This window comes from Lepus europaeus, chromosome 14 (assembly GCF_033115175.1).
Source record: "Lepus europaeus isolate LE1 chromosome 14, mLepTim1.pri, whole genome shotgun sequence".
NCBI lineage: Eukaryota > Metazoa > Chordata > Mammalia > Lagomorpha > Leporidae > Lepus > Lepus europaeus.
The window spans coordinates 25,051,932-25,077,384 of NC_084840.1; the positions used below are offsets into that span (position 1 = coordinate 25,051,932).

At 44.1% G+C, this 25,453-nt stretch overlaps 1 protein-coding gene across 5 annotated transcripts in view; it reads left to right on the forward strand.

Moving 5' to 3' along the window:
- Positions 1 to 25,453, forward strand: part of HHAT (hedgehog acyltransferase) — a 310,399-nt gene that overhangs the window by 218,479 nt on the left and 66,467 nt on the right. For all 5 annotated transcript variants that reach the window (XM_062211312.1, XM_062211314.1, XM_062211315.1 and 2 more), the window contains one exon: positions 14,413 to 14,614. In XM_062211312.1, coding sequence (XP_062067296.1) covers positions 14,413 to 14,614 — 202 coding nt within the window. The remainder of the gene's footprint in view (positions 1 to 14,412; positions 14,615 to 25,453) is intronic.

Sequence of the window (25,453 nt, forward strand, 5' to 3'; positions counted from 1 at the left end):
CAGGCGGAGGATTAGTCAAGTGAGCCACTGTAATTTTAACATATGATCAAGGAGCTTACTCATTGTGTAAATAAATCTGAATATTTACATAAATCTGCATTCATAACAAAGTCTAAATAAGGAGATTGAGTTAGGATGGCCTGGCAACAGGATGCCAGCTTTGGAGACAGATCTGAGCCCAGGTCTGTTTTCTCATCTGGAGTAGCAAGTGCCCCACCAAACGCCTGGTGCCTAGAAGGTGCCTGACACATGTGTGTGCGTCCGTGTCCCTGTTTTCCTTACACAGCCTTTTGCTGCTGGCATTTTCTTGTCTTTTGCATTTCTTTGATTTTTAGTTCTAGCTGACAAGTAATAATTATAGATATTTCTGGGGTACAATGTGGTATTTTGATGTATGTATACATTGTGGGATGATAAACCCAGCGAGTTACCATCTTCATTATCTCTCACGCTTACCCTTTGGTGGTGAGAACATGTACGATCTAGTTGTTTTGCTCTCATCCTCAGTGTTTTGTCTGTCAAGGAGATGCTAAACTCCCTGAGGATGAGGACCGTCTTCTAGCACCTTGATGTTCCTCAGTGCCCAGCATCCTCCCTGACACCTAAGGACCGGTTAGCAAATTCTTAATGAACTTGCATAGCGAGTGCTCAAAGATGTTGAATTCACAATGAATGAGTACGTCAGAGATGAACTGGCTACAACGTGAATGACGTGAACTTGTAATGGCCACTGTGGGACACTGCCGTCGCAGGCACCAATGAAGCCTTAGTTACAGGGGGAGAACTCACCTGTACCATTCGACACTCCAGCTCGCTTTCAGGTAGCTGTTGAGCACCTAGAGAGGTGACTGCTCTTTGAGGGTGCCCTCTAGCGTAAAACGTATTAGCAGTACAACTCACCCAAACCCTAGTTAGAGAAGGCGCTTGTCAATAAAGCTTATTTTTCTAATCTTAATTGTTGACATTGGAGTCTTCTACATACACAACTCATTAAAGGGTGCCATGACCTTAAACAAAAGAGCATTTAGCACACGTTCTTTTCAAAATTCAGTTCCCTGAGGGTCAAGAGGTGGAGGTGGGTAAAGAATCCTGTAACTGTGGCAGGTGTGAGGACATTCATGCTTTGCTGAGGGGAGCAGCATCCCCTGCTTGCTGTTGGCTTCCTCTGAGGTGTGTTTTCTCTGTTCCTGCTAATATCCAACATTGATTGAGTGCTTTCTGTATGCAGGCACTCTTTTAAGCTCTTGATGTTCAATGTCTTGGTTAATCTTTACAGCGTGTCTCTGCTGTGGGTTTTCTTATCTATACCCTATGGATTAGGAAGTCAAGAATCAGGATAAACTGTTTTACGAGTTATGCTAACCAGCTGAGTTGGGAATGTTAGCCCTACAAATGAACTCTGAACTGTAGACTGGTTCCCCCTTAGTTCTAGCATCCCTCTGGATGGTTCTGGGCTGCAGGTGCCATGCAGAAATAGGGGTCTGAAGCCTCGGCTACATCTCAGCATTCATGCTTTGCAGCTAGGCAGCCAGCCCTCTCTCTTGGGCCTTCCAATCTGGGTGACTAGTGAGTGCACTTGAAGGAGGCTTCCTGTCTCCAAGCCTTGGCCATGGAGCTGAAGAAAGCGTCTGTTGGCTGAACTCTCAAGCTACCTGGTGTGTGCCACCAGGAGCGAAGACAGAACCCGAGACAGCTGCTTCCTGCACCCAACCTTGCCCTTGGGCCTGAACCGATGGATTCACCTCTCTTCTGTGCCCTTTCCTGTCTTGTCAGAAGAGCCAATGGCATTGGAAGTGCAGGCCCGGGCCTTGGGTTCTGGTTGACGAGTGTAGCCTGGGTGAACAAGATTCCACAGGCAGGCAGGGGCTGGGAATATCATTGTTCTTTCTCCTCCATTATGTGCTTTGCTTGGGACTCACCCCATCCACAGCTTTACCTGCCCTGGAAGGGAAGACCGTGGTGTGGAAGGGGAGAGCTGGGAAGAGCACTGCTGTTGGGTGGAGCCAGCTGCTGCTCTGCCTCCCCAGACCCAAGACCTGGCTTCCCTCTGCAGCCCCCAGCCACCTGTGGCTGTGAAGTGATTGAGTACCTCTTCTGTTCTCTGCCTGCCTTGCTGGGGATGAGAGTCAAGCTCTGTGCTTCCCAGCCCATAAAACTTCCTTCCTCATCCTGACTCCGGGTGAGAGGGAGCCTGGGGGTGAGGGGACAAGCCAGCTGCCGGCATTGCTCTCCACTTGTTTCCCCAGCCCTTGGGAAGCGCCAGTTCCCCACATGAGTTACTGTGTTCACATCCACCTCCGAGGCTGACATCTTTGGATTTCTTAAGACTTACCAGCAAGGAGGGTGGCATTTTTTTTTTCATCTGCAGAAGATTCTGCCTTGTGTGACACATGTTTAATGTCATCCTTCGACTGCCTCTGTAAAATGCCAGCTCTTAAAATATTAATCTCTAATGTGCACTCAAGAGTTTACTCAATTATCATGGGAGTTTCTGAATAAGCAGCCACGTCCGGGCAGCTCTCACTGCATTAAGGGAAAAACGCTCACCGGGCCATTGTTTCCCGGGCATGGGGTGATGGTTCTGGCTTTGTTTCCGTAAATGTTGCACTGCCACGGTTATGTAGGATGCTGCTGCAGATTTATTGTCATTCATGCCCAAACCCAGGCAGTATCAGTTTTCTCTGTGCCTGGCTCTAAAAGGTAGCATCCCTGAGAGGGGCTGTGAATCGTAATTATGATAAATGAGAGGCAGTAGAAACAGTGCTGCCAAAGCTGATTTGTCAGAGCGCTGGGCTCCATCCAGGGAGGGAGCGGCCTCATTACCACCAGCAACCATTTTGGTTTGATTGTGTGTGGATAAATGACTTCAGCTCCTGGGACCTTTATTTTTCTATCTCTTGATGAGTCTTGAATGGCGGTGTTTTGAGAGTGGTGCCCACGTTACCTGCTGGCATTTTCTCTTGCCTTTGCCTCCAGATGAGCATTGTCGTTACCAATGTGCCCTCGCTCTAAGAAAGCTCAGCATACAAAGGTCTGAATGGACAAAGCAGGTACTCAGGAGCTGGCAATGTGCTATGAGGAAGGGACGTGGCACTTGGAATGCTGACTCGCCACAGGCTTCCTTCAGACAGCCCCTCCCCTGTGCAAGGCTCACCTCCTGTACATTTCACCCTTGCTTACAAGACCAGAGGTAACTTCCTGGCCGGAGAGGAGGCGGAAAGTTGGGCAACTTGGGAACAGATACAAAAGTTTCAGGAGCTCTGTATCTTGGAAACCTATTAGGGAAGACAGATTCTCCCTGCTGGAATAGAAACTGGTAGGAAAACCGCACCTTGTGGGTTGTATCTTAACTCTGCAAGAGCGTTGGTGCCTCCGTCCTAAGGGTCCTGAGGCTTTGATGGACAGCTTGTTTCCTTGTTCTCTCTCCAGTTGTTCCTGGTTGTAAATCAAAGCCCAGGAAAGTGACTGTCATGGAGATCTGGGACCCTGACCTGCTCATACCCACTTCCACGTACTCCGTGCTCCAAAGCACTTACTGTTTGTGTGCATCTGTGTGCTCATTGCCATCAGTGGTCCCAATCCCACGCCTCTCATGTCCCACTAACACCCCGGAGTTGAAAGTGACCTCCGTGGCCGAGAAAGAGATTGTGTCAGAAAAGTTAACCAGTGGGTCAGCGCTCTGCTCTTGTTGCTTCATGAACACCTGCTGCTCACATGGATCTAACACTGGTGGGCACATCCACCACTTTATTTGAAGCTTTTACAGTTAAGATCATAAATTGTAACTATCCCAACTTGAGTGCTTTAATTTTAAAAACCTTCAGTGCTTGAGTTTTGCTTTTGGCTTATATCTCCTTTATCTTTTGTTAGTTCTGGATGCTTCCGTGGGGAGGTTGGGGTTGGCAGGTGTCCCACCTGCCAGTCCCTGCCAGCTGTGCCCTTAGCTCAGGGCACCTCCTGTTGGTCTCTTTGACTGATTCTGACTTTGTAAATGTCACCCTCTGGACCCCAGTGCACTCCCCAGCAGAACTTCGCAGCAGCAGATGAGAACAATGACATTTACTTAGGAAACCACAGTTTCTAGCTGGAGAATTGTCTTTTGTTTACAGAAAGTGACAGTCAAGGGAAAGATAAAAGGAAACGAGAAGGAATCGGGAAGTGAAGAGGATGCAGAAAGTAACAGAAAAGAAGGAAGTTGAGCAGGATTTACTGAAGATCCCCTGTGCTCAGAGTCAAGATGGAGTGGAGGAGGTAAAAGGGGAAATGTTAGGATTCTCCGTCCTGCATCTTGGCTGAGGTAGGGGATGGCAGTTGCTCTCAGGTAGCTCAGAATACTGAAGAACAGCACAGCAGTGAGTCCAAGGACGTAGCGTAGGCTTTGAATACTCAAGTCCTAGAGGGATCAAGAATCGGACTGAGATTGACTGGGGAAATTGTCCTGGAAATGAATACTGAACTTGCTTTGAAAGATCACTGGTGAGGAGGGGGGCGGTGTTGTGGTGCAGTGAGTTAATGCCCTGGCCTGAAGCCTCAGCATCTCATATGGGCGCTGGTTTGAGACCCGGCTGCTCCACTTCCAATCCAGCTCTCTGCTGTGGCCTGGGAAAGCAGTAGAAGATAGCCCACCCATGTGGGAGACCCGAAGAGGCTCCTGGCTTTGGATCGGTGCGGCTGCAGCCATTGCGGCCAATTGGGGAGTGAACCAGGGGATGGAAGACTTCTCTCTTCTCTCTCTCTTCTCTCTCTCTTCTCTCTCTCTTCTCTCTCTCTTCTCTCTCTCTTCTCTCTCTCTCTCTCTCTCTGCCTCTCCTCTCTCTCTCTCTCTGCCTCTCCTCTCTCTGTGTAACTCTTTCAAATCAATCAATCAATCAATCAATCAATCTTTACCCAAAAAAAAGATCAATGGTGGAAAAGACAGCCATGGGCTTCCATGAACCGGTGACATAGTACAGAGCCCAGCCTTGTACAGGAATGAAGTTCATTGACTACAGTGTAAAATTATTTTAGAGACTCTTGAGATGGAGTTGATGGCAAAGGAGGGAGCCAGGTGGAGAGTGACTTTGAGACAGCCAGGCTGGTGGGTTCTCATTTAGGAAAGAATGCGACAAGAACCTACTGTATTCAGGACACCCCCACACCTCCACCAAGGTAAGAACTTGGCTGCCGTTATCAAACTGGGTGCTTCCTGAAGACACAGAACTTTTCAAAAGCTTTGCCTCTTCTCTTTCTCCCGGTTGTACATCTCAGCAGTTCCTGTTTTAATCCTGTCCCACTGTCGGGACTTTGTATGGGAGGGCGTGTGCTGCCATGGGAACCTGGGGTACCCACCTGTGTGAGGCCTGGGCCCTGCCTCCACAGAGCCCTCTCCAGCATGGCTGTGTCCGAGTCATTGCTCTGTAAACCTGGATGGAGAAGGCAGTGCTTTGGTCGTCAGTTAGGAGTGTGTTGATCACACTTGACTTAATGCTTTCTTGTAGAGCCCCCAAGCCGTTGTACCAGCACAGAAACCTTTACATCTTGCAAGTTCATTTTGTAGTGAACATTTTCCTAACAGCTGTGCTGAAGGGGTTTGAAGATTAGGAACAGGGGGTGTGGTGAGGGTGTGGGTGAGAGGCAAAGATGGAAGGGGACAGCAGGACAATTGCTCACAAGCTGAGCTTTGTGCCTGGGATCCCTGGGTTTGGAGTCTGCTGGTGGAGCAAAGGTTGGGAAGTGTGTTAGGGGCCGGGCCTCTCTGACCCTGAAATGCACGCTCATCGTGCATTTATCTGGGTTTGCCCCTTTACTTCTGGTTCCCATACACTCCCCCCCTTTTCATCTGGCCCAGGGAAGCTTATAAATGCTTTTAGCATCCTCTTGGGAGGAAGGTGGGAAGACAGGCAGGCAGCCAGGAAATCTTGGTGGTTATTAAACTGAGGCTTCGAGGACCTTTTTATTAGCGATTAGGCTCAACTCCACAGCACTAAAGGGTATTAACTCTGTCTCTGTCTCCCATGCACAAACCTCCAAAGAATCTGCTTTGTAGGGTATTTATTTATAACCCAAAGTAGATGGGGGTCTGGGAGCCCTAGGGACTGCCGATGCTGCCATGTGCTTCAAGCAGGACAGGGTTGGAAACCCAAGGCAGGAAGCAATGCATATCCCTTGCTAGTGTGCACCCTGACTCCTGTTCTTCCTCTACCCCTATTTGTGATTGGCAGCTAGTTTTGAAGGGTGGCATCTTTTTTTTTTATTTATCTATTTTTTTATTTTTTAATTTTTTTGACAGAGTGGACAGTGAGAGAGAGAGAGACAGAGAGAAAGGTCTTCCTTTTGCCGTTGGTTCACCCTCCAATGGCCGCTGCGGTTGGCGCACTGCGGCCGGCGCACCACACTGATCCGATGGCAGGAGCCAGGGGCTTATCCTGGTCTCCCATGGGGTGCAGGACCCAAGGACTTGGGCCATCCTCCACTGCACTCCCTGGCCACAGCAGAGAGCTGGCCTGGAAGAGGGGCAACCGGGACAGAATCCGGTGCCCTGACCGGGACTAGAACCTGGGGTGCCGGCGCCGCAAGGCGGAGGATTAGCCTAGTGAGCTGCAGCACCGGCTCATTGAAGGGTGGCATCTTAAAGAGAGTTGTTTGCTGTTGCTTTGTTTGTTTTGCCTCTGTGGAGTGAAGACTGTAACACTGCACACACTTCCTTGTCACTGAGTCTCTACGTTTCTTAAGCAGTGTTAAGGTTGCTTAAAACTGGTAGAATGAGTTCAGCTGTACAAGGACCTTCTTTAGGCCTTGTCCGTGTGACAGCTACTCATTACAAGGAAAGAACTTGGTCAAGTGACTTTTAGGTTCCATAGATAAGGAGACCCTGATAGAAAGGTAGCAAGATGTTGGCAATGGGCCAGGTTTTGGTCGTGGGGACCTTCCTCTGACCCACCCACATATCCACCACAGGTCTCTCTGCAACCTATTTCAGATGTGTAGAGAACAGCTGGCAATCTGGATTAAGAAATCAACGGTTCTATGAGAGTTGTGAATCCATAGGTTTACCTCTTAAATGTCAGGTGACCTGGATCTGATGGTGACATAGTTAAGGTAAATGGATTCACAGAAAGGACATTGCTGAGCAAGCAGGCCAGAGCTCTTGGTACCTTCAGTTGCTTATGGAAGATACAGGATCGCTAATTGTTATGGTGATGGCCTTTAAAAATAGCTTTATTGATATGCTAAACACTGCAAACATTAACATGTATGATTTATTAAGTTTGGACATCTGTGTTCAACTATGAAATTGTTATCATAATCAAAGTAATAAACATATCTATCACCTCCAGAAGTTTCCTTGCATCCCTTCACTTTTTTGTGTTTTAAGAACAAACAATGTAAATTCTCTTGAACTCATGTTGCTGCTGACCCATTATTAGTAAGTGTACATGCTCTTATATGCAGTTCTATCCATGGAAATAGGCTATCTTTCCATTTGTTTGTGTTTAGTTTCTTTCTTCAGTGGTTTGTAGGTTTCAGTGTATAAATCTTTGACCTTCCTAGTTCATTCCTAAGTATTTAATCATTTCTGATGTGATTTTATAAATGAAATCATTAATTTCCTTTTGGCCTGGTTCATTGTGAGGGTGTAGGAAAGTGATTGATTGGTGTATGTTGACTTTGGAGCCTTCAATTTTACTGAATTCACTTGCTAGTTCTAACTTCTGGGAAGTCTTCAGGGCTTTCCACATAAAAGATCACATCATCTGCAGACAGATTTCTTCCTTTCCTGTCTAGATGCCTTTTGTTTCTTTCTCCAGCCTTGTTGCTATAGTGAAGACTGCCATTCCTATGTTGAATAGAAGTGACAGTGGCCTCTGAAGGTAAAAGCTTTCATTTTTTTTTTCACCATTGATTATGTTAGCGGTGGGCTTGCCTCATATGGCCTTTACTGTGTTGTAGTAAATTTCTTACATTTCTAGTTTGAGAAGTTTTAAAAAAAGATTTATTTAATTTATTTGAAAGAGTTATACAGAGAGAGAGAGAGAGCAAGAGAGATCTTCCATCTGTTGGTTCACTCCCCAAATGGTAGCAAAAGCTGGGTTGGACCAGGCTGATGCCAGGATCCTAGAACTCCCTTGGGATCTCCCATGTGGGTGGCGGGGGCCCAAGCACTTGGGCCCTCTTCTGCTTTTTTAGGCATGTTAGCAGGGAACTGGATTGGAAGTGGAGCAGCCAAACCTGGAACCAGAGCTCATATGAGATGCTGGCATTGCAGGTGGTGGCTTAACCCACTGCACCACAATGTCAGTCCCTATTGAGAGTTTTTTTTTTTCCTTTTGTATCATGAAGGCTGTTGATTTTTTTCAAATGCTTTTTCTGCATTTATTTAAATCACCAGACAGTTTTTGTAATTTATGCTATCATGTATACACTTCCTGATTTATGTATGTTGAAGCATTCTTGTGTTCAGGCCTAAAGCTCATTTGTCAGTTGAATTATCCTTTGCATGTGTTGTTGAATTCAGTTTGTTACTATTTAGTTGAGGATGTTTACATCTATGTGCATCAGGGATATCTGCCTGTGGTTTTCTGTGGTGCCTTTGTCTGGTTTTGGTATCGGTGAGTAACAACATGGATGAACCTGGAGAATATTCTGCTAAGTGAAATAAGCTCCTGTCTCAGAAGAACATATGCTGTATTACACGGTGCTGCATATATGAGGACTGAAGCAATCAGACTCATGGGAGCAAAATAAAACAGTGCGTGTCAGGGGCTGGGGGTGGAGGCGAGGGGTATAGCTTATCAATGATGCGGAGTTTCAGTTATACAAAGTGAATAGGTTCCAGAGATGCTGTACAGTGTTGGGCCTATAGTTAACGATACTGTATTGCAGACGTCAAATTTGTTTAAGGAGGTTAATGTCATACTCAGTGTTCTTGTCACAATTTAACAGTAAGATCTCCAGAATCCTTAGACAAATGTACTGTCTCCTCTCATCTCTGATCTTAGTGCTCCCAGTACCTATTATTTAGTGTCTACACGTACCTGGAGCTGGCTTAATTGACCTGCCCCAGGTTACAGAGATTGGTCAGTGGCAGAGCAGGACCAAGGCCATGTCTTCCAGCTTTCAAGCTTTGGCTTCCTGTCCTGTTCTCTGCTGCTGTTGCTGAGGGAGCTGGGTCCAGTGGTGAAGACGACTGAGCTGGGCCATTCAGACTTCAGACTCTTTCAGCTTCTCCCACAGTAAGAGAGCCAGCGAGTGAGCTCTTAGGTAACTGGAGTTTGGGTTTTGGGCTATGAACTTGGAGTTGAAAGTTGCAAGCTTGGGTTCATCAGCACAGTGCTTCAACCCACTGAGCTATCAGCTTTGTGGGCTGAAGAGAAAGAATTTTTTTAATTGGCATCTAATTACATGAACCCAGAAGTTTAAATGTGGACTAAATATAGCCTGAGTTTAAATTGTATTTTATAAATTCCACATTTTCCTGTTGCCAAGTAGGACATAGAATTTTTAATATGTAATTTTCAGAGTTGCGTATGAAATTTAAATCCAGCATCCTTTAGTAAAAGGAGCTGAGAATTAGCCCAGCTCAAAATATTCATTTTGCTCTGAGTGTGGACCTTTCTTAGCCTTCTGAAAAATCTATGGCTGCCCATTAACCCACTGCTGATTTTTACTTATTAAAATTCCATTATGATCTGTATTGGGTAGAAGACATTAAAAGTAAATTAGGCTCTTTTCTGCATGTATCTTCCTTTGAAAACACGTGTGTCAGTAGATCTGCAGCTTGCTATCTGAGAACTAAATACTAGACCTCTTGTCCACTACCCGAGAGGATGTAGCGATGAGACCAAAAGCATGGAGGTGTGATGGCCCCTTTGTTCCTGAGTTTGATTTGACAGCAGAGCTAGGTAGGCAGAGCTGGAGTAGGAGGTCAGCCGGTGCCTGCCCCGCCTCTGCTGTGCAGTTGGGTACTGAAAGCTGGGAGCCTACCAGCCCACCTTGTGAAATCCCTGGACAGTGTCTAGTGCATGTCACCCTCACCTCTTGATGGGCCTGGGATTCTCCTGTGGCAAGGGACTTGGAGATAACATGGAAAGCTAGAGAGCTACTGTGTGGGTCCTTGGGAGAAGGGAGCCCTGTACAGTGTGTGTGTGGATTCCCACCACCCGGTCTCCACTATAGACACATTCTTGAGTTGTTTTCACAGCCAGTAGATGGAAGATAGAGATTTTCTTCCACATATGCCTTCTCAGCGGTACCCCTATAGCCACCTTACAAGTACTTGGGCCATCTGCTGCCTTCCCAGGTGCATCCGCAAGCAGCTAGGTTGGCGGTGGAGCAGCTGGGATTCTAACTGGCACTCCAATGCTGAATGCTGGCTTTGTAAGGGCTGGCTTATCTCACTGTGCCACAACACAATCCCCATGCTCCAATTCTTGCAGTCATACTTCTGCAGGGTGCCAGCTGTCAACTCAGCGGGTTCCACCTTTGAAGAAACTTCCATCTTCCCCAAAGTAGAACTGACACCTTGGCCTTCTGAAGTTGAATAGCAGCTAACAGCTCATTGACCCAAACCCGATCATAAATAGTGAACACGATTCTCCTGAGCAAGACTCCTTTCCTAAAGAAGACTGTTTTTTAGTTAATAAAAATACTAGAGGATGTTTATGTGGAGGCTGACTTGAAGATTTGGTTACATAAATGTAATGTATCACTGGGACACTCTCCCGTTGTGATAAATGGCATGATAGAACATGGTAGGCTCAGGATTCCCTTCTCTGTAAGATTGGACCACTCATTATGCCTTTTTTAAAAAAAGCATTTGAAAGAGTTACACAGAGAAAGAAGAGGATGCAGAGAGAGAGAGAGAGAGAGAGAGGGAGGAAGGGAGGGAGAGAGAGGACTTCTATCCATTGATTCTCTCCCCAATTGGCTGCAATAGCCGCAGCTGCACCGATCTGAAGCCAGGAGCCAGGAGTTTCTTCCGTGTCTCCCATGTGAGTGCAGGGGCCCAAGGGCTTGGGCCATCTTCTACTGCTTTCCCAGACCATAGCAGAGAGCTAGATTCGAAGTGGAGCAGCTGGGACTCAAACTGGCACCCTTATGGGATACCAGCACTGCAGGTGACGGCTTTTCCCACTACACCACAGCACCGGCCCCTCATTGTGCTTTTAAAGAGTTGTTTGAATGGTTTAAGTGATGTCATCAGGACCATGGCCCTTTCCATGGGTCTCTCCTCCTCAGTTGGGGGTTTTCTATGTTGCACTGATTCCGTGAGATGCCTTCAAATTAAGAACAAGTGGTGCTCTCTCTGCATCTGGGGACTGCATGGAGCCGGCCAGGCGGGGAGGCCTGGTGTACCCTCAGTGCCATGTTGTCATTGACGATACAAGATCCTGCCATTTCTGCTTTGTGGAGAAGTGTGGCTGGTTTCTTCCTTCCACTGGGAAATCGATTGCTCTGTGTTTAGGATCTCAGTAAATGGACTCAACCATTTCCTTTCTGTTTTTATTAATCATGGAATGGAGACCAAACTGGTAGAATCTGTAAAAGAAAATCACTTCTTCACCTTCCTTCTTACCACACCGACAACCGTCTGGAAATCTAGAGTGAAGAAAGGATTTGTATCTTCCAGTCTGGAAACTGTGCCTTCTTGTTTGAATCCAGCAGTGCGCTGTCCTCTGACACCTCGTCATGTATGAGTTTCTGGAATAAAAAGAATTCTCCCAGATTTTTGTTGGCTATCATTTCAAAGGCAAAGGAACAGTCAGGCTTCTAGAATGTGCCTAAAATAGCTGTGCATGCAATTAGGGGGCTAGGTGCCTCCTTATCACAGGCCTGAAAACACGTCCTTGGAGTTGAATCCAATATCAAGCACCATTGGCGTGCGGAATGAGAGGTTTTTATGCTATCCTGGGTTTTCTGGCATACACGGCACAGCTCGCTGTTGTAGAGTGAGACATGATGAAAAGCCTCTACATGAAACAGCTTGAGTGAGGAGAATATTGGATAACTTGTTTTATAAAACTGTAGTCTTTCTTCATACTTTCGATATTGGTTTGGTTACTTATTTTAAAAAAAAAAAATGCAAGTTTGTTACGCCCAGCACTGACTGCGTGAAGTGAAGGGTAGCTCTCGATGGGGGCGGGGGTTATCTCCAAGCAGGTAGGAGCAGCAGATGATAGTGCCTCCCACCACCACTTTTTTTTTTTCCTCTGCTGAGGTTTTTTCTAATCTACACCAATAACCAAGCAACCTCTAGGGGGCAGCAGAACACCAAGTAAGACCCTCTGCCCTGGGAGGTCAGGCTTTTCTGGTTTGTCTCCCAGCCCTTCCTGTGTGTCCTTGGTGCGGGGCCACCATTCGCCGAGGTGGGAACCTTTGCCAGAAAGCCTCCTGTGCTCCACCTGTCGCCGCTTGTCCCCTTCTGCCCCACACTCTTAAACCCTCCTGTTCTTCCATGTACCGCATCGTGCAGTTTAAAGATGAGACTTGTTCACTATGGTTCACAACCTGCATACCTGTCCAGGGCCGAGGCACCATCTTATTTCTCTGTGTTTTCTGTAGGGGCCTAAAAGAGTGCTTGGTAGCAGAAGGAGGGGCCTTTCATCCGTACGGGTACCTGGCACATATTTGCTGCTTCAGTTGACAAGAGAGACAACCTTGGTTTTGTACAAGAGAAATGACTGTCTTTGCTTACTTGTTTCTGAAAAGGCTACATTCTCAGTGCCTTCTAGTCTGCTTCTGGGCAAGATGAAAACGAGCTCTTCAGCTGATGGAAGGCAGTGATGCCGGTGCCACAGAGGCACATGTGCACCTCGGGCCCTTCCCTTCACTGCTGTGTACTTGGAGCAGGTACACTTGTCGGCCTCGGCTTTCGCACCCACAAAATGGCCTTGTCTAAGGTGGTCAGGTCATTTCTCTTCTACACTAGAACAGTTTCTGAGTGAAGGATGTTGAAGACCAGAGCTCGACAGGAACATGGTAAAAAGTTTTATTGAAGAACTATTGCAATAGAGGAGAAAAGATCGCGGTATAAAGCTGAGCTCATTTCCAAATCCAGCTGGGACAAGGAAGATAGAATCTATCTTCTGGGGTGGGGGTGGGGGTCAGAGAATTAAGAGAAAGCATCATGGAATGGTCTACAGGATCCTTGTGGAAGGCAGGGCAGGGTGAGCAGATGCCAAGGGCAGGGGATGAGGAATTGGCTGGATATGTTGACCTGGAGGGTGGGTAGGGGGTGGTCTCTTGCTCCAGTGACAGCAGGATTCTTGCTACAGCTGGGTGATGCGAGTCCAGGAAGGACCGACACCAAGGTGGAGGAGGAGCCTGGCCAACTTCAGCCAAGGCGAGAGACTTTGTCAATTTAAGAATAATTACATTTAAAAATCATTACAATCATACAGTCTGGAAATATTTCCTTATTGATGAGTCACTTTATGTAGTTTTGGCTAGCCTACCTATAAATAATTCTATTCAAAAATGATTTTCAAAATTAAATTTCCTTGAAAACATCAATAGATAAAGGGCCCGGTGCCGCATGGGTTGGGATGCTGAGACAGCAGGTGCAAACCATCTACCTGGTGGTTCAAAGAGACACAGGCAGAGTGTCTCGGAGCTCTGTTTGCAACACAGGACATGAGCATTACTTTTCCTCCACGAGCAGGAGTGGGCCAAGGAGTTGTGACCAGTAGTAAATAAAAATAAAGCTCTGGGCTTTTTTTTTAAAGGCTGCTGCAAGAAAGGTGTGCCCCCAGCTCTTCAAGTGTTGCCAATGCAAGGTGTGAGTTCTGCTCTGTCCCAACTCAAATAGGAAATTACTGATCAGAGGATGTGGTCTGGCCTCTGTCCCTGGCAGTGCGTGGGGAGCAGAGGGCACACCTGCGTGACAGTGGCACATTCTGAGTGCCAGTTTGGCTGCCCGAGGAGCACCACACTGCTCTCGTGTGAACTCTCCATTGTTCTAGGCAACTTGCCTGGCAAGCTGGGGGGAACCGACTTTGGCACCCCTCTTACCCGCCCAGCTCCTGCCAGTTAGGGGCCTGCTTTCAGTGGTTCAATCTCAACTGTGGGTTTGCTATAGGTGTAATGGAGTGAGCTGTAAAGAACACACCTGCCTTGGAACCCAGAGTGCCCAGCAAGCCGGAAGTTGAAGTGGCATGCTGTGACCTGGCACATCCCCTCGGAAACTCTGAACTCGCTGCCTCTCCTAAGTACTCTTTTGCTTGAGTCGTAAGAGCTCTTGGGCTGGAGAGCTCATTTACCCTGGAGCCCTAGAGAGCTGAGATGTAGTTGTTTGCCAGCTCCTCCTGTGATGGAGACACCAAAGGGTGGTCTGTCTGGACCAGGGAGGGCTGTGTGTGGTGTGAGCAGCAGCGGCAGGTGTGGGAATGCAGGGCAGTCTTTGGCATGGCTCCTCACCGCCTCCTCTTTCTCCAGGTATGTGTACGTTCCACTGGGCGGGTCCCAGCGCGGCGTGCTGGGGACGCTGTTCTCCACTGCGATGACCTTTGCGTTCGTGAGCTACTGGCATGGCGGCTACGACTATCTCTGGTGCTGGGCAGCGCTCAACTGGCTGGGGATCACCGTGGAGAATGGGGTCCGGAGGCTCCTGGAGACCCCACGTGTCCAGGAGAGTTTGGTGAGCAGGATCCTTGCTGGTGGGGTAGTGGATGGCTGAACTCAGGGGACCAGGTTTGGGAGGGATGGTGCTCATCAGATTCACTCTGGGATGGAGCAGCGCTACCAGATTGGTTTCAGTCCATGTGTGTAAGGGCAAAACAGCTAGAAGAGCTTTATTTTTTTAATCAAAAGGCATATTTTAATAAAGTAATTAGTTTTGACCATAAAAGTAGTCCATATTTATTATATAAAAATTACACAATTCAGATGAACAAAAGAGGACTACTTCACCAACACAAGTTGGTAACACCCATTTTTCTAAATTGCTTGTATGTATACATGTATACACATAGCACATGTGTACAAGGTTTCTTCAGAACTTTCGTGGCAAATGGAATTAAAAGATAAGACTATAGGGTTGGTGTTGTGGTGCGGCAGGTTAAGCCGCCACTGGTGAAGGCAGAATCCCACGTCAGAGCGCTGGTTCAAGTCCTGCCTGCTCTGCTTTTGACGCAGCTTCCTGCTAATGCATCTGGTAAAGCAACAGTGGATGGGCCAGGTGTTGGGCTCCTGTCACCCATGTGGGAGACCTGGATACTGTTCTTGACCAGCCTTGGCCATTCTGGCCATTTGGGGAGAAACCAGTGGGTGGAAGATCCCTCTGACTGTTCCACTATTTCTCTCTCATTCTGCCTTTCAAATAGGTAAGTAAATCTTAAGCCAAAATAAGATTGTTTTGGTGAAAAAAATTGAAATACATCCACAGTATTTTTGTAATATACATTTTCATGACGTTTCTAGACTCCTTGTATGCATAGTTTTCAATTTTTTAAAAAAAGATTTATTTATTAGAGAGGCAGAGAGAGAGAGAGAGAGAGAGAGAGGTCTTCCATCTGCTGGTTCACTCCCCAGATGGCCACAGTGGCTGGAGCTGCAGCGATCTGAAGCCAGGAGCTTCTTCCGGTCTCCCACATGGGTGCAGGGGCCCAAGGATTTGGGACATCTTCTGTTTTCCCAGACCATAGTAGAGAGCAGGATCAGAAGTGGAACAGCTGGGATTCAACTGGCACCCATATGGGATGCCCGCAGTGCAGGTGACGCCTTTACCCACTACACTACAGTACTGGCCCTGATTTCAAATTGTTTTTGCATCAAAATAAGCTTACCTTTTAATTCCACTTTCTGTGATGTTGAAGTATCCTCATGTGTATATGTATGTATAAAACAGATGTTGCTGTTCCAACCTAAGGTTGTTTCCAGGCTTCCTTTCCCAAGTCATTGATTGCATTTGTAACATCCCTTTTTAACTTTTATTTAATGAATATAAATTTCCAAAGTACAGCTTATGGATTACAATGGCTTCCCCCCCATAACTTCCCTCCCCCCGCAACCCTCCCCTCTCCTGCTTCCTCTCCCCTTTCATTCACATCATAATTCATTTTCAATTATCTTTATATACAGAAGATCAGTTTAGTACATATTAAGTAAAGATTTCAACAGTTTTGTACCCACACAGAAACATAAAGTGAAAAGTACTTTTTGAATATTAGTTATAGCATTAAATCACAATGTACAGCACATTAAGGACAGAGATCCTACATGAGGAGTAGGCGCACAGTGACTCCTGTTGTTGACTTAACAATTTGACACTCTTGTTTATGGTGTCAGTAATCACCCTAGGCTCTTGTCATGAGTTGCCAAGGCTATGGAAGCCTCTTGAGTTCGCTGACTCTGATCATATTTAGACAAGGTCATAGTCAAAGTGGAAGTTCTCTCCTCCCTTCAGAGTAAGGTACCTCCTTCTTTGATGACCCATTCTTTCCACTGGGATCTCACTCGCAGAGATCTTTCATTTAGGTTGTGTTTTTTTGTTTTGTTTTGTTTTTTTGCCAGAGTGTTTTGGCTTTCCTTGCCTGAAATGCTCTCATGGGCTCTTCAGCCAGATCCGAATGTCTTAAGGGCTGATTCTGAGGCCAGAGTGCTGTTTAGTGCCGTTCTATGAGTCTGCGTAACATCCCTTTTTAATGGCTATTTAGAATTTCATAATATCAATATACTATAGTTTATTTAATTAGTGTTCTATTAATAATCACATTATTCTGAATTTTTGCCACTATCAGTTTTATTGAAATGAATACATTAACTGGGAAAAATTCTCAGAAGTAGAATCGTCACGTTCAAGATTTGTTTTTCATCTTTAAGATTCACTATGTATACTGCTTACTAACTCTTAATTTCCCTATAGGAAAAGTGCACCAATTTATGATACTTCCTACAGTATCTGGGAACACTCTTGCCAATGCTGAGTAGTACTAGCATTTTTCATGTTTGTTAGACGCTGTATATAGAAGCATAAAAACGACTAAGGGGTTAACATGCATTCCAACTCTATTAGGAAAATTACTTGGAAATTTAATTAAATGCTTCTCTTTAAGCATACATTTTAAGTGATTGTAAAAGACAGGCATACCCTTGCCTTTCAAATGTAGCATATGATACATTAGAACCTTAGAGGAAATCATAATTTCTAGATATAGAGCAATCTTTTGCTCAACCTTGAAAGAAGTAGCTTAAGAAATGTATGCTGGTATCAGTGCTCATGGCAGGCAATAACACACAAAAAATTACTAGATAAGTGATTAGTGCTGCCAAATTCTCCCCCACACATCTATAAGACCCCTCCAAAATGGGATATATTTGAGTGTGTTTCTGTAAAGGTAGTCATAGAGTAAGTGGATGATTAATTCATCCAAAACAATAGGAAGCATGTAGCAAGATAACACTAAAGCATCTTACATATGTTCATGCGTGTTATATACATTCATGCATGTTTAAAGGTATTTTCTTCAGTAGTAGTACTCAGCAATCAGCAGGAAAGAAATGTCAGTGAATTCCAATAGATAATGGTATTTTCAGTGAGAGTCATCTTCATCTTCAAATTTAAGTACTCCTCCCCAAAACCTGAAGGCCCAACATTATCTGAAAACGGAACCATCACCTCCTCCCCCCCTCCCTCCTTCTCCTCTCCCTCCTCCTTCCCTTCCCTCCCCTCCTCTCCCTTCCATTTAAGAAAAATTTTAAATATATATAAGGTGAACAGATTTCATGTGTCTCATATATATAATTTTAAGAGCATAATGATGCTTCCCATGCTCCCACCTCTGACCCATGCTCCCACCTTCCCTTTTCCTTCCTTTCTTATGTTTTAATTTTTACAATGACAAATTTTCAGGTTATTTTATAATCACAAACTTAACCCTCTACTAAATAAAGTATTCAACAAGTAGTAAGTAGAAAAACCACTGTTCCTCAAAGGTATATAAATGGGTTTATAAACAAAAACCATATCTCAAACTGTCATTTTCACACATATACATTACATCTTTTGTATTCTGTATATTAGTTATGACAAATTAGGGAAAACATGATATTTGTCTTTTGGGGACTGACTTATTTCACTAAACATAACGATTTCCAGAAGGATCCATTTTTTTTTCCAGAGACAGGACTTCATTCTTTATATCTGAGTGGTATTCCATAGTGTATATATACTACATTTCACATTTTTTTTTATCCAGTCATCAATTGATGGACATCTGGGTTGATTCCATATCTTAGCTATTGTGAATTGAGCAGCAGTAAACATGGGAGTACAGATAACTCATTCATATGATGATTTCATTTCCTTTGGGTAAATTCCTGGGAGTGGGATGGTTTGGTCATATGACAGACTTATTTTCAGATTTTTGAGGAATTTCCATACTGGCTTCAATAATTGTAGTACTAGTTTACATTCCCACTAAAAGTGCATTAGGATAGCTTTTCCCCCACATCTTGCCAGCATTTATTTTTTTTTTTTTGATATTTGAATGATAGTCATTATAACTGGGATGAAGTGAAACCTCATTGTGGTTTTGATTTGCATTTCCCTGGTGGCTAGTGATCCTGAGCATTTTTTCATGTGTCTGTTGGCCATTTGAATTTCTTTTTGTTTTGTTTTTAAACTTTTATTTAGTAAATATAATTTTTCAAAGTACAGTTTATGGATTACAATGGCTTTCCCCCCACCATAACTTCCCTCCCACCCGCAACCCTCCTACCTCTCCCCTTCCATTCACATCAAGATTCATTTTCAATTATCTTTATATACAGAAGATTGATTTAGTATATATTAAGTAAAGATTTCATCAGTTTGCACCCACACAGAACATAAAGTGTAAAATAGTGTTTGAGTACTAGTTACAGCATTAATTCACATTGGACAACACATTAAGGACAGAGATCCTACATGAGGAGTAAGTACACAGTGACTCCTGTTGTTGACTTAACAATTTGACACTCTTGTTTATGGCGTCAGAAATCTCCCTAGGCTCTAGTCATGAGTTGTCAAGGCTATGGAAGCCTCTTGAGTTTGCCGACTCTGATCATATTTAGACAAGGTCATAGTCAAAGTGGAAGTTCTCTCCTCCCTTCAGAGAAAGGTACCTCCTCCTTTGATGACCTGTTCATTCCACTGGGATCTCACTCGCAGAGATCTTTCACTTAGGTCCTCCTCTTTTTTTTTTTTTTTTTTGCCAGAGTGTCTTGGCTTTCCATGCCTAAAGTACTCTCATGAGCTCTTCAGCCAGATCCAAAGGCCTTAAGGGCTGATTCTGAAGCCAGAGTGCTTTTTAGGACATCTGCTATTCTATGAGTCTGCTGTGTATCCCACTTCCCATGTTGGATCATTCTCTCCCTTTTTTATTCTATCAGTTAGTATTCACAGACACTAGTCTTGTTTGTGTGATCTCTTTGACTCTTAGACCTATCAGTGTGATCAATTGTGAACTGAAGATGATCACTTGGACTAGTAAGATGGCATTGGTACATGCAATATTGATGGGATTGTATTGGAATCCCCTAGCACATTTCTAACTCAAACATGCCTGTTCATGTCATTTGCCCATTTCTTGACTAGATTGTTTTGTTGTTGAGTTTCTTGAGCTCTTTATAGATTCTAGATATTAATCCTTTATCAGTTGCATAGTTTACAAATACTTTCTTCCATTCTGTCAGTTCCTATTCATTTTGTTGAGTGTTTCCTTTGCAGTCCAGAAGCTTCTTAGCCTGATGTAATCCCATTCGTCTATTTTTGTATTATTGTCTGTGCTTCTGGGGTCTTTTTCCAAGAAGACTTTGCCTATACCAATGTCTTACAGAGTTTCTCCAATGTTACCCTCTAGTAATTTGATAATATCAGGTTGTAGATTTAGATCCATGATCCATTTAGAATTGATTTTTGTATATGGTGTAAGGTCGGGGGTCTAATTTCATACTTTGGAGCATGGAGATCCAGTTTTCCCAGCACCATTTGTTGAAGAGACTTTCCTTTTCTCCAGGGATTGATTTTAGTTTGTCAAAGATTAGTTGGTTGTAGATGCAGGGATTAATTTCTATGGTCTTTATTATGTTCCATTGGTCTACATTGTCTATTTTTGTTCTAGTACCAGTCTGTTTTGATTATTACTGCCCTATAGTATATCTTGAAATCTGGTATTGTGATGCTTCCAGGTTTCTTCTTGTTGTTTAAATTGCTTTATCTATTTGGAGTCTTTTGTGTTTCCATATGAATTTTAGCATCAATTTTTTTTTTAGATTTGAAAAGAATGTCATTGTCATTTTGATTGGTCACATTGAATCTGTATATTGCTTTGGGTAATGTGGACATTTTGATGAATTCTTGAATATGGAAGAATTATCCATTTTTTGTATCTTCTATTTATATCTTTAATTTTTTATAATTTTCATTTTAGAGATCTTTCACATCTTTGGTTAAATTTATTCCAAAATATTTAAATATTTTTGTAGCTATTATGAATGGTACTGATCTTACCAGTTCTTCTCATCCATGGCATTGCCTGTGTATACAGCAGCTATTGATTTTTGTGTGTTGGTTTTATATCCAGCAATTTTACCAAATACTCTTATAAGTTCCAATAGTCTCTTAGTGAAGTCTTTTTGTTTCTCTATATATGGTAGGGACTTTTGGTTTCATGTTGTCTGCAAATAGGGATAATTTTACTTCCTCCTTTCCAATTTGTATCCTTTTGATTTCCTTTCCATTTTAAAATATTTATTTGAAAGCATTAGAGAGTATGAATGAATGAATGTCTTCCATCCACTGGTTCACTCCGCAGATGGCCCCAACAGCCAGGGTGGGCCAGGCTGAAGCTAAAAGCTTCATCCAGGTCTCCTGTGTAGGTGGCAGGGGACCAAACATTCCATTGCTTTTCTCAGGCCATTAGCAAGGAGCTGTATCAGACATGGAGCAGCCAGGACTTGAACTGGTGCCCATATGGGAGAATGGGTTGCAAGTGGTGGCTTTACCTGCTACACCACAACACAAGCTCCCAGAGGGTTCTTTCAGCCTAGTCTGAAGCCTGATAATTGATTTCTGTATTGTTTAATGAAGGGCTTAATATTAACCTTGAACTTACTGTTAACCACTACTCTGTGGTATTTGAGGCATAATTTATGCTACTGATAAATTTTAAAAATCTACAATATTAAAAAGAGTAACCTAACTGAGCTGTACAGTTTATGGTTGTCTAATTTTTTGTTTCAAATAAGCCACAGCAGCAAATATATTTACTCCCAGGATGAAGTACTTGTCTGCCTGCCCTGCACCATTTTAGTGTAGTCTAGGACACTTATATGTTTATGTCATTTAGTCCTTCATCTACAATTCAGATACCTAGGTGCACAATTTTTGATATGCAGTTTTTGTTGAAATGTTTTGCTTACATATTGTAAATATGATGTTTGGTTTACACACTTGTTGAACAAGAACATTAAGAAAACTGTTTTAATGTCACTTGTAGGTAGTTGTGGCAGTTTGATGATGTACTCCTTGAGTATAAGGTCAGGTTCCATCACTATCTGTATCCCTGTGTTGACAGATAAGCAGAGAGAAAGGTGATTTTCCAGGCTTTTTATGCTCTTCAGGCCTCTAGTGGTTTGGTTGAGGCCCTCCTACACTGTGGATGGTGATCTCCTTTTCTCAGGCTACTGACTCAAGTATAAACCTCATCCAGAAGCCCCATCAGACGTGCCTAAGCAATGCTTAACCATATGTGTGAGCACACTGTGGCCTAGTCAGATTGCCAAGTACAATGACCCTTTACATCCTTTCTCCATGGCATTTATCTCTTGTGTGTGTTGCAGCTGGATTGACAATACCCGAGTCATGAGGGTTGTGGTTTCTTCCTTTGCCGTATTTTCTCTGCCTGCTTCCTTGAGGCCTCATCTCAGTCTGAAAACACAGTGGCAGTCCGTGTCTTGGTGCTGGTTGACTGACAGCTGAACATTTTATGGAGGACTGATTGGAGTGTTGTAAACAGCAAGTCTTCTGAGCTTCTAGAATAGGACTGGCCAATATAGCTTCCTGAGATGATCGAAACATCTGGTACACTGTTCAGTAGATCAGCCACTGCCACACGGAGCACTTAAATGTGGCTAGTGTCACTGAATTTGTAATTTATTTAATGTTAATCCATTTAAACCTAGGTAACCTCCATGAGGCTAATGGTTGTCATTTAGGACAGTGTGTTTCTGGACCATACCCTTTCTAGACAAATTCCAAACAAGGTAGTGTGTTGGACTCTGCTATAATTTAGAACCATCTCTGTTAATGATATGGTGCCTCATGTATCCAACTAGCTGTTGAACTTCTTGACTTGCATGTCTCACAGGTTTTCCAGGCACAGCGTGTGCAGTCCTCAGCTCATGTGCTCCCATCTCCCAGAATTCCAGCTAGCTCCTCTCCCTCTAGCGCTATTTCCGTGAATTGCACCATCATCCATGTGACTCAAGGCCAAAGCCATTTAGTTATCCTTAGTATCTCCCCTGCCCATAGAGTTCACCTATAAAATTCTATAGTCTACCTTCTAAGTAGGCTGTTTCCATCGCCATGATACCATCCTAATCCAAGCTGCTCTCATTTCTTGCCTGGTCCACCACATAGCTTCTAATTCATTCCCTGCTTCTGCTTTTGCTCCCTTCAACTCAAATCCTTGTATACATAGTACTCGCAGATGTTTCTCAATAAACACCTCTTTAAAATCCTGTAGGGGCCTCCCATTTCCTTAGGACCGAGTCTGTGGTATATCACCTGTGAGGTTCTGTCTGATCTTTATCTGGATACCTCTCCCCTCTCCTGCTCTTGGCTTCTCTGTCTCTGTTGATCCTTCTGTTCTACATCTGGCCTCTCCAGCCTCAGCCCCCTACACAGGTCCTTCAGTCTCTTGGGATACCCACTCTCCTTCTCTCTTCCCTTCTCATCCATCAGATTTCAGCTCAAAAAATTCTTTGGGAACCCTTTGTTGACCTTTTACACTCAATGTGGATCCATTTGGTAATTCATTTTAGGCAACTGGTATATATTCTCTTCTGTTATTATCACAGCTGTAAGGGAATGGTTTGTGTAATAGCTTATTTAATTCTCTCATTGATCTGTAAGCCTCACGAGGTCAGAGATACTGTATCTTCAACACCATATAGTGCTTGGCATAGTGTTTTGTTGAGTGGAAGGAAGAATGAATATTTTCTGATTTCACTCAGGGAAGTACTAGAGGAAATAGGCTTCTGCAGCTGATAAAATATATTGATTGAATACTGGAAGAACTTACTGTGGCTGGAATTATTGAGCATTGTGCTGAGAGATTATTTTGTAGCAGTGTAGATACTAATAGGTCTAGTGATGGAAAATGCTGTTAATGCTCAATGCACTATATATAATTTCTTTTCACATACATGCAAAGAATGGAGTAGGGAGGCATTTGCTTTCCTGGTACCCTGCTGCTTTATGAGAGGGGGGATTATTGGTTGTGACTCACTGAGGCACAGAACTGTAGGGAGCTAACAAAAGGCACTTTCATAAAGCACCCGAACTGGTTGGCCGTAGAGGAGTTACTGCTGAAGCAACATGCTTTTTCTCTGTACAAATACTCTGCAGGGAGCTACCATTTGTGTTTGGCATTGAAATCGTTTAATAAGTGAACTGTTTTGAAGGATCAATAGAGTGACAGCCCTGCTTGCCAATTCTCAATTTTATCGTTCCTTGGAAGGAAGACATCTTCAGCCTACTTGTCAGCGAGTCCTACACAAAGAAGAATCCATGTCTCAAACAATTCACCCACCATGGGTTAGTCATCTTTTCATCATTGTAATATAATACCTGAGGAAAGTAACTATAAACTATAGAGGAAAGGTTTATTGAGCTCACAGTTATGGGAGTTCAAGTCAAAGTTTGGGTGGCACCATTGATTTGATCTTTGGGGGGGGGGGGTGGATGGCAGTGGTGGGTCTCAAGCAGAAGAAGGGTCACCAGGTGAGTCAGGAAGTGGAGAGAAAGATTCGGCCTAAACTCACCCCTCAGAACCAACTCTGTGAGACCTACCTTCTGAGAGTAAGCTCCCAATGACTGAGGACCTCCTCTTAGACCCACCTCCTAACCATCATGATTGCATTAAGTTTCCACCCCACCCCCACCCCCCACTTAGTGCAATTAACTTATGACATTGGGGTTTCCTGTCTGAGTTAAAGAGTCAAATCATGTTCAAACCATAGCATACTCTCATCACTTACTTCCATTTCATTGAATAATTTAAGTATATTCTCTTCTCCCAGCCTTTGTTCCCTCTTCTTTGCCCCCAGAGTGCCCTGTTTGCAGATTTATATCCTTGCTGAAGCAGTAAAATTTCTGTTTATAGACTTAATTGAGGAAACATGCCTCCAGTGAAAACCACCAAGGGTCAGTCTAATGGTCGTGGAAGGGATGTGATATTCTGATGTCAGAAATAACCCAAAGACGGTGACTCTGTGATATTTCTTCTTGAGTTGATATTAATCAGTTTAATTTTGAACATGTAGGTGTGAGGTCAGTTTAAAAGGATGGTTAATTATAAAATGGTCCGTGTAATCCAAACTATGATTACTTAATTCTATAGAATCCTAACGCGCCAGTGGGTAAGACACATGTCAGCTGGCCTGTGCTATGGGTTGGGTATGTACTCCAAGGGTTCATGAGTTGAAATGTAATCCTTGTTGTGAGGTATCAAGAGGGTAGAAGCTTAGTCCAAGTGTGGTGTTTCGAGGTGGACCTGCAGGAAGTGGTTAGGTTTAGATTGGGTCAGCAGGGTATATTCCCATAACCGAACACTGGTGGCTTTATTAGAAGAGAGTCCAGAGGATTTGTACAAGTAGGTTCCCTGTCTCTTGCCTTGTGATCCCCTGTGGCACCCCAGAACTCTGTCAGCAGGAATGCCCTCACCGGATGTGGGCCCTCAAGCTTGGCCAACAACCATGAGCCAGAATAAGCATCTTTGATTCATAAGGTACCCGACTAATGCTGCCTGATTCAATCAGAAAACCTTTCCCCCAGGAGTGGGTTGTCAGAGCCCCAGCTAGTTCCAGAGGGAACATAAAGCAAACTTGTCTCCGAAGAGTTGTGCTGTTTGACAATGGCTCATGGCCTTGTATTCCTCCACCACTTGGATTCATTTCAACAAATAGAGATTAAGTCCACCTAGGCATAGTCTACCTGGCCTTTCATTTTTTAAAACAAAAAATCAGTATCCTATGTGAGAAATACTTTGTAGAGCCCTGGAAAACTCTAAGCTGAAGAAAATATAATTCTCTCCCCCTTAATCTTTTTTTGTATCCTCCTCCAGTATTTTAATTCAGGTGGTTTATCAGTGTGCAACGGTCAGTGTGCAACTCTGCAACCTATTGGCAGTCCATTTCCTCTGTGAATGAAGGCATCTTGCCTGGTCTCCCAGTGAGGGTGATCATCTTTATGATGACTGTTTTAGAAAAAAGA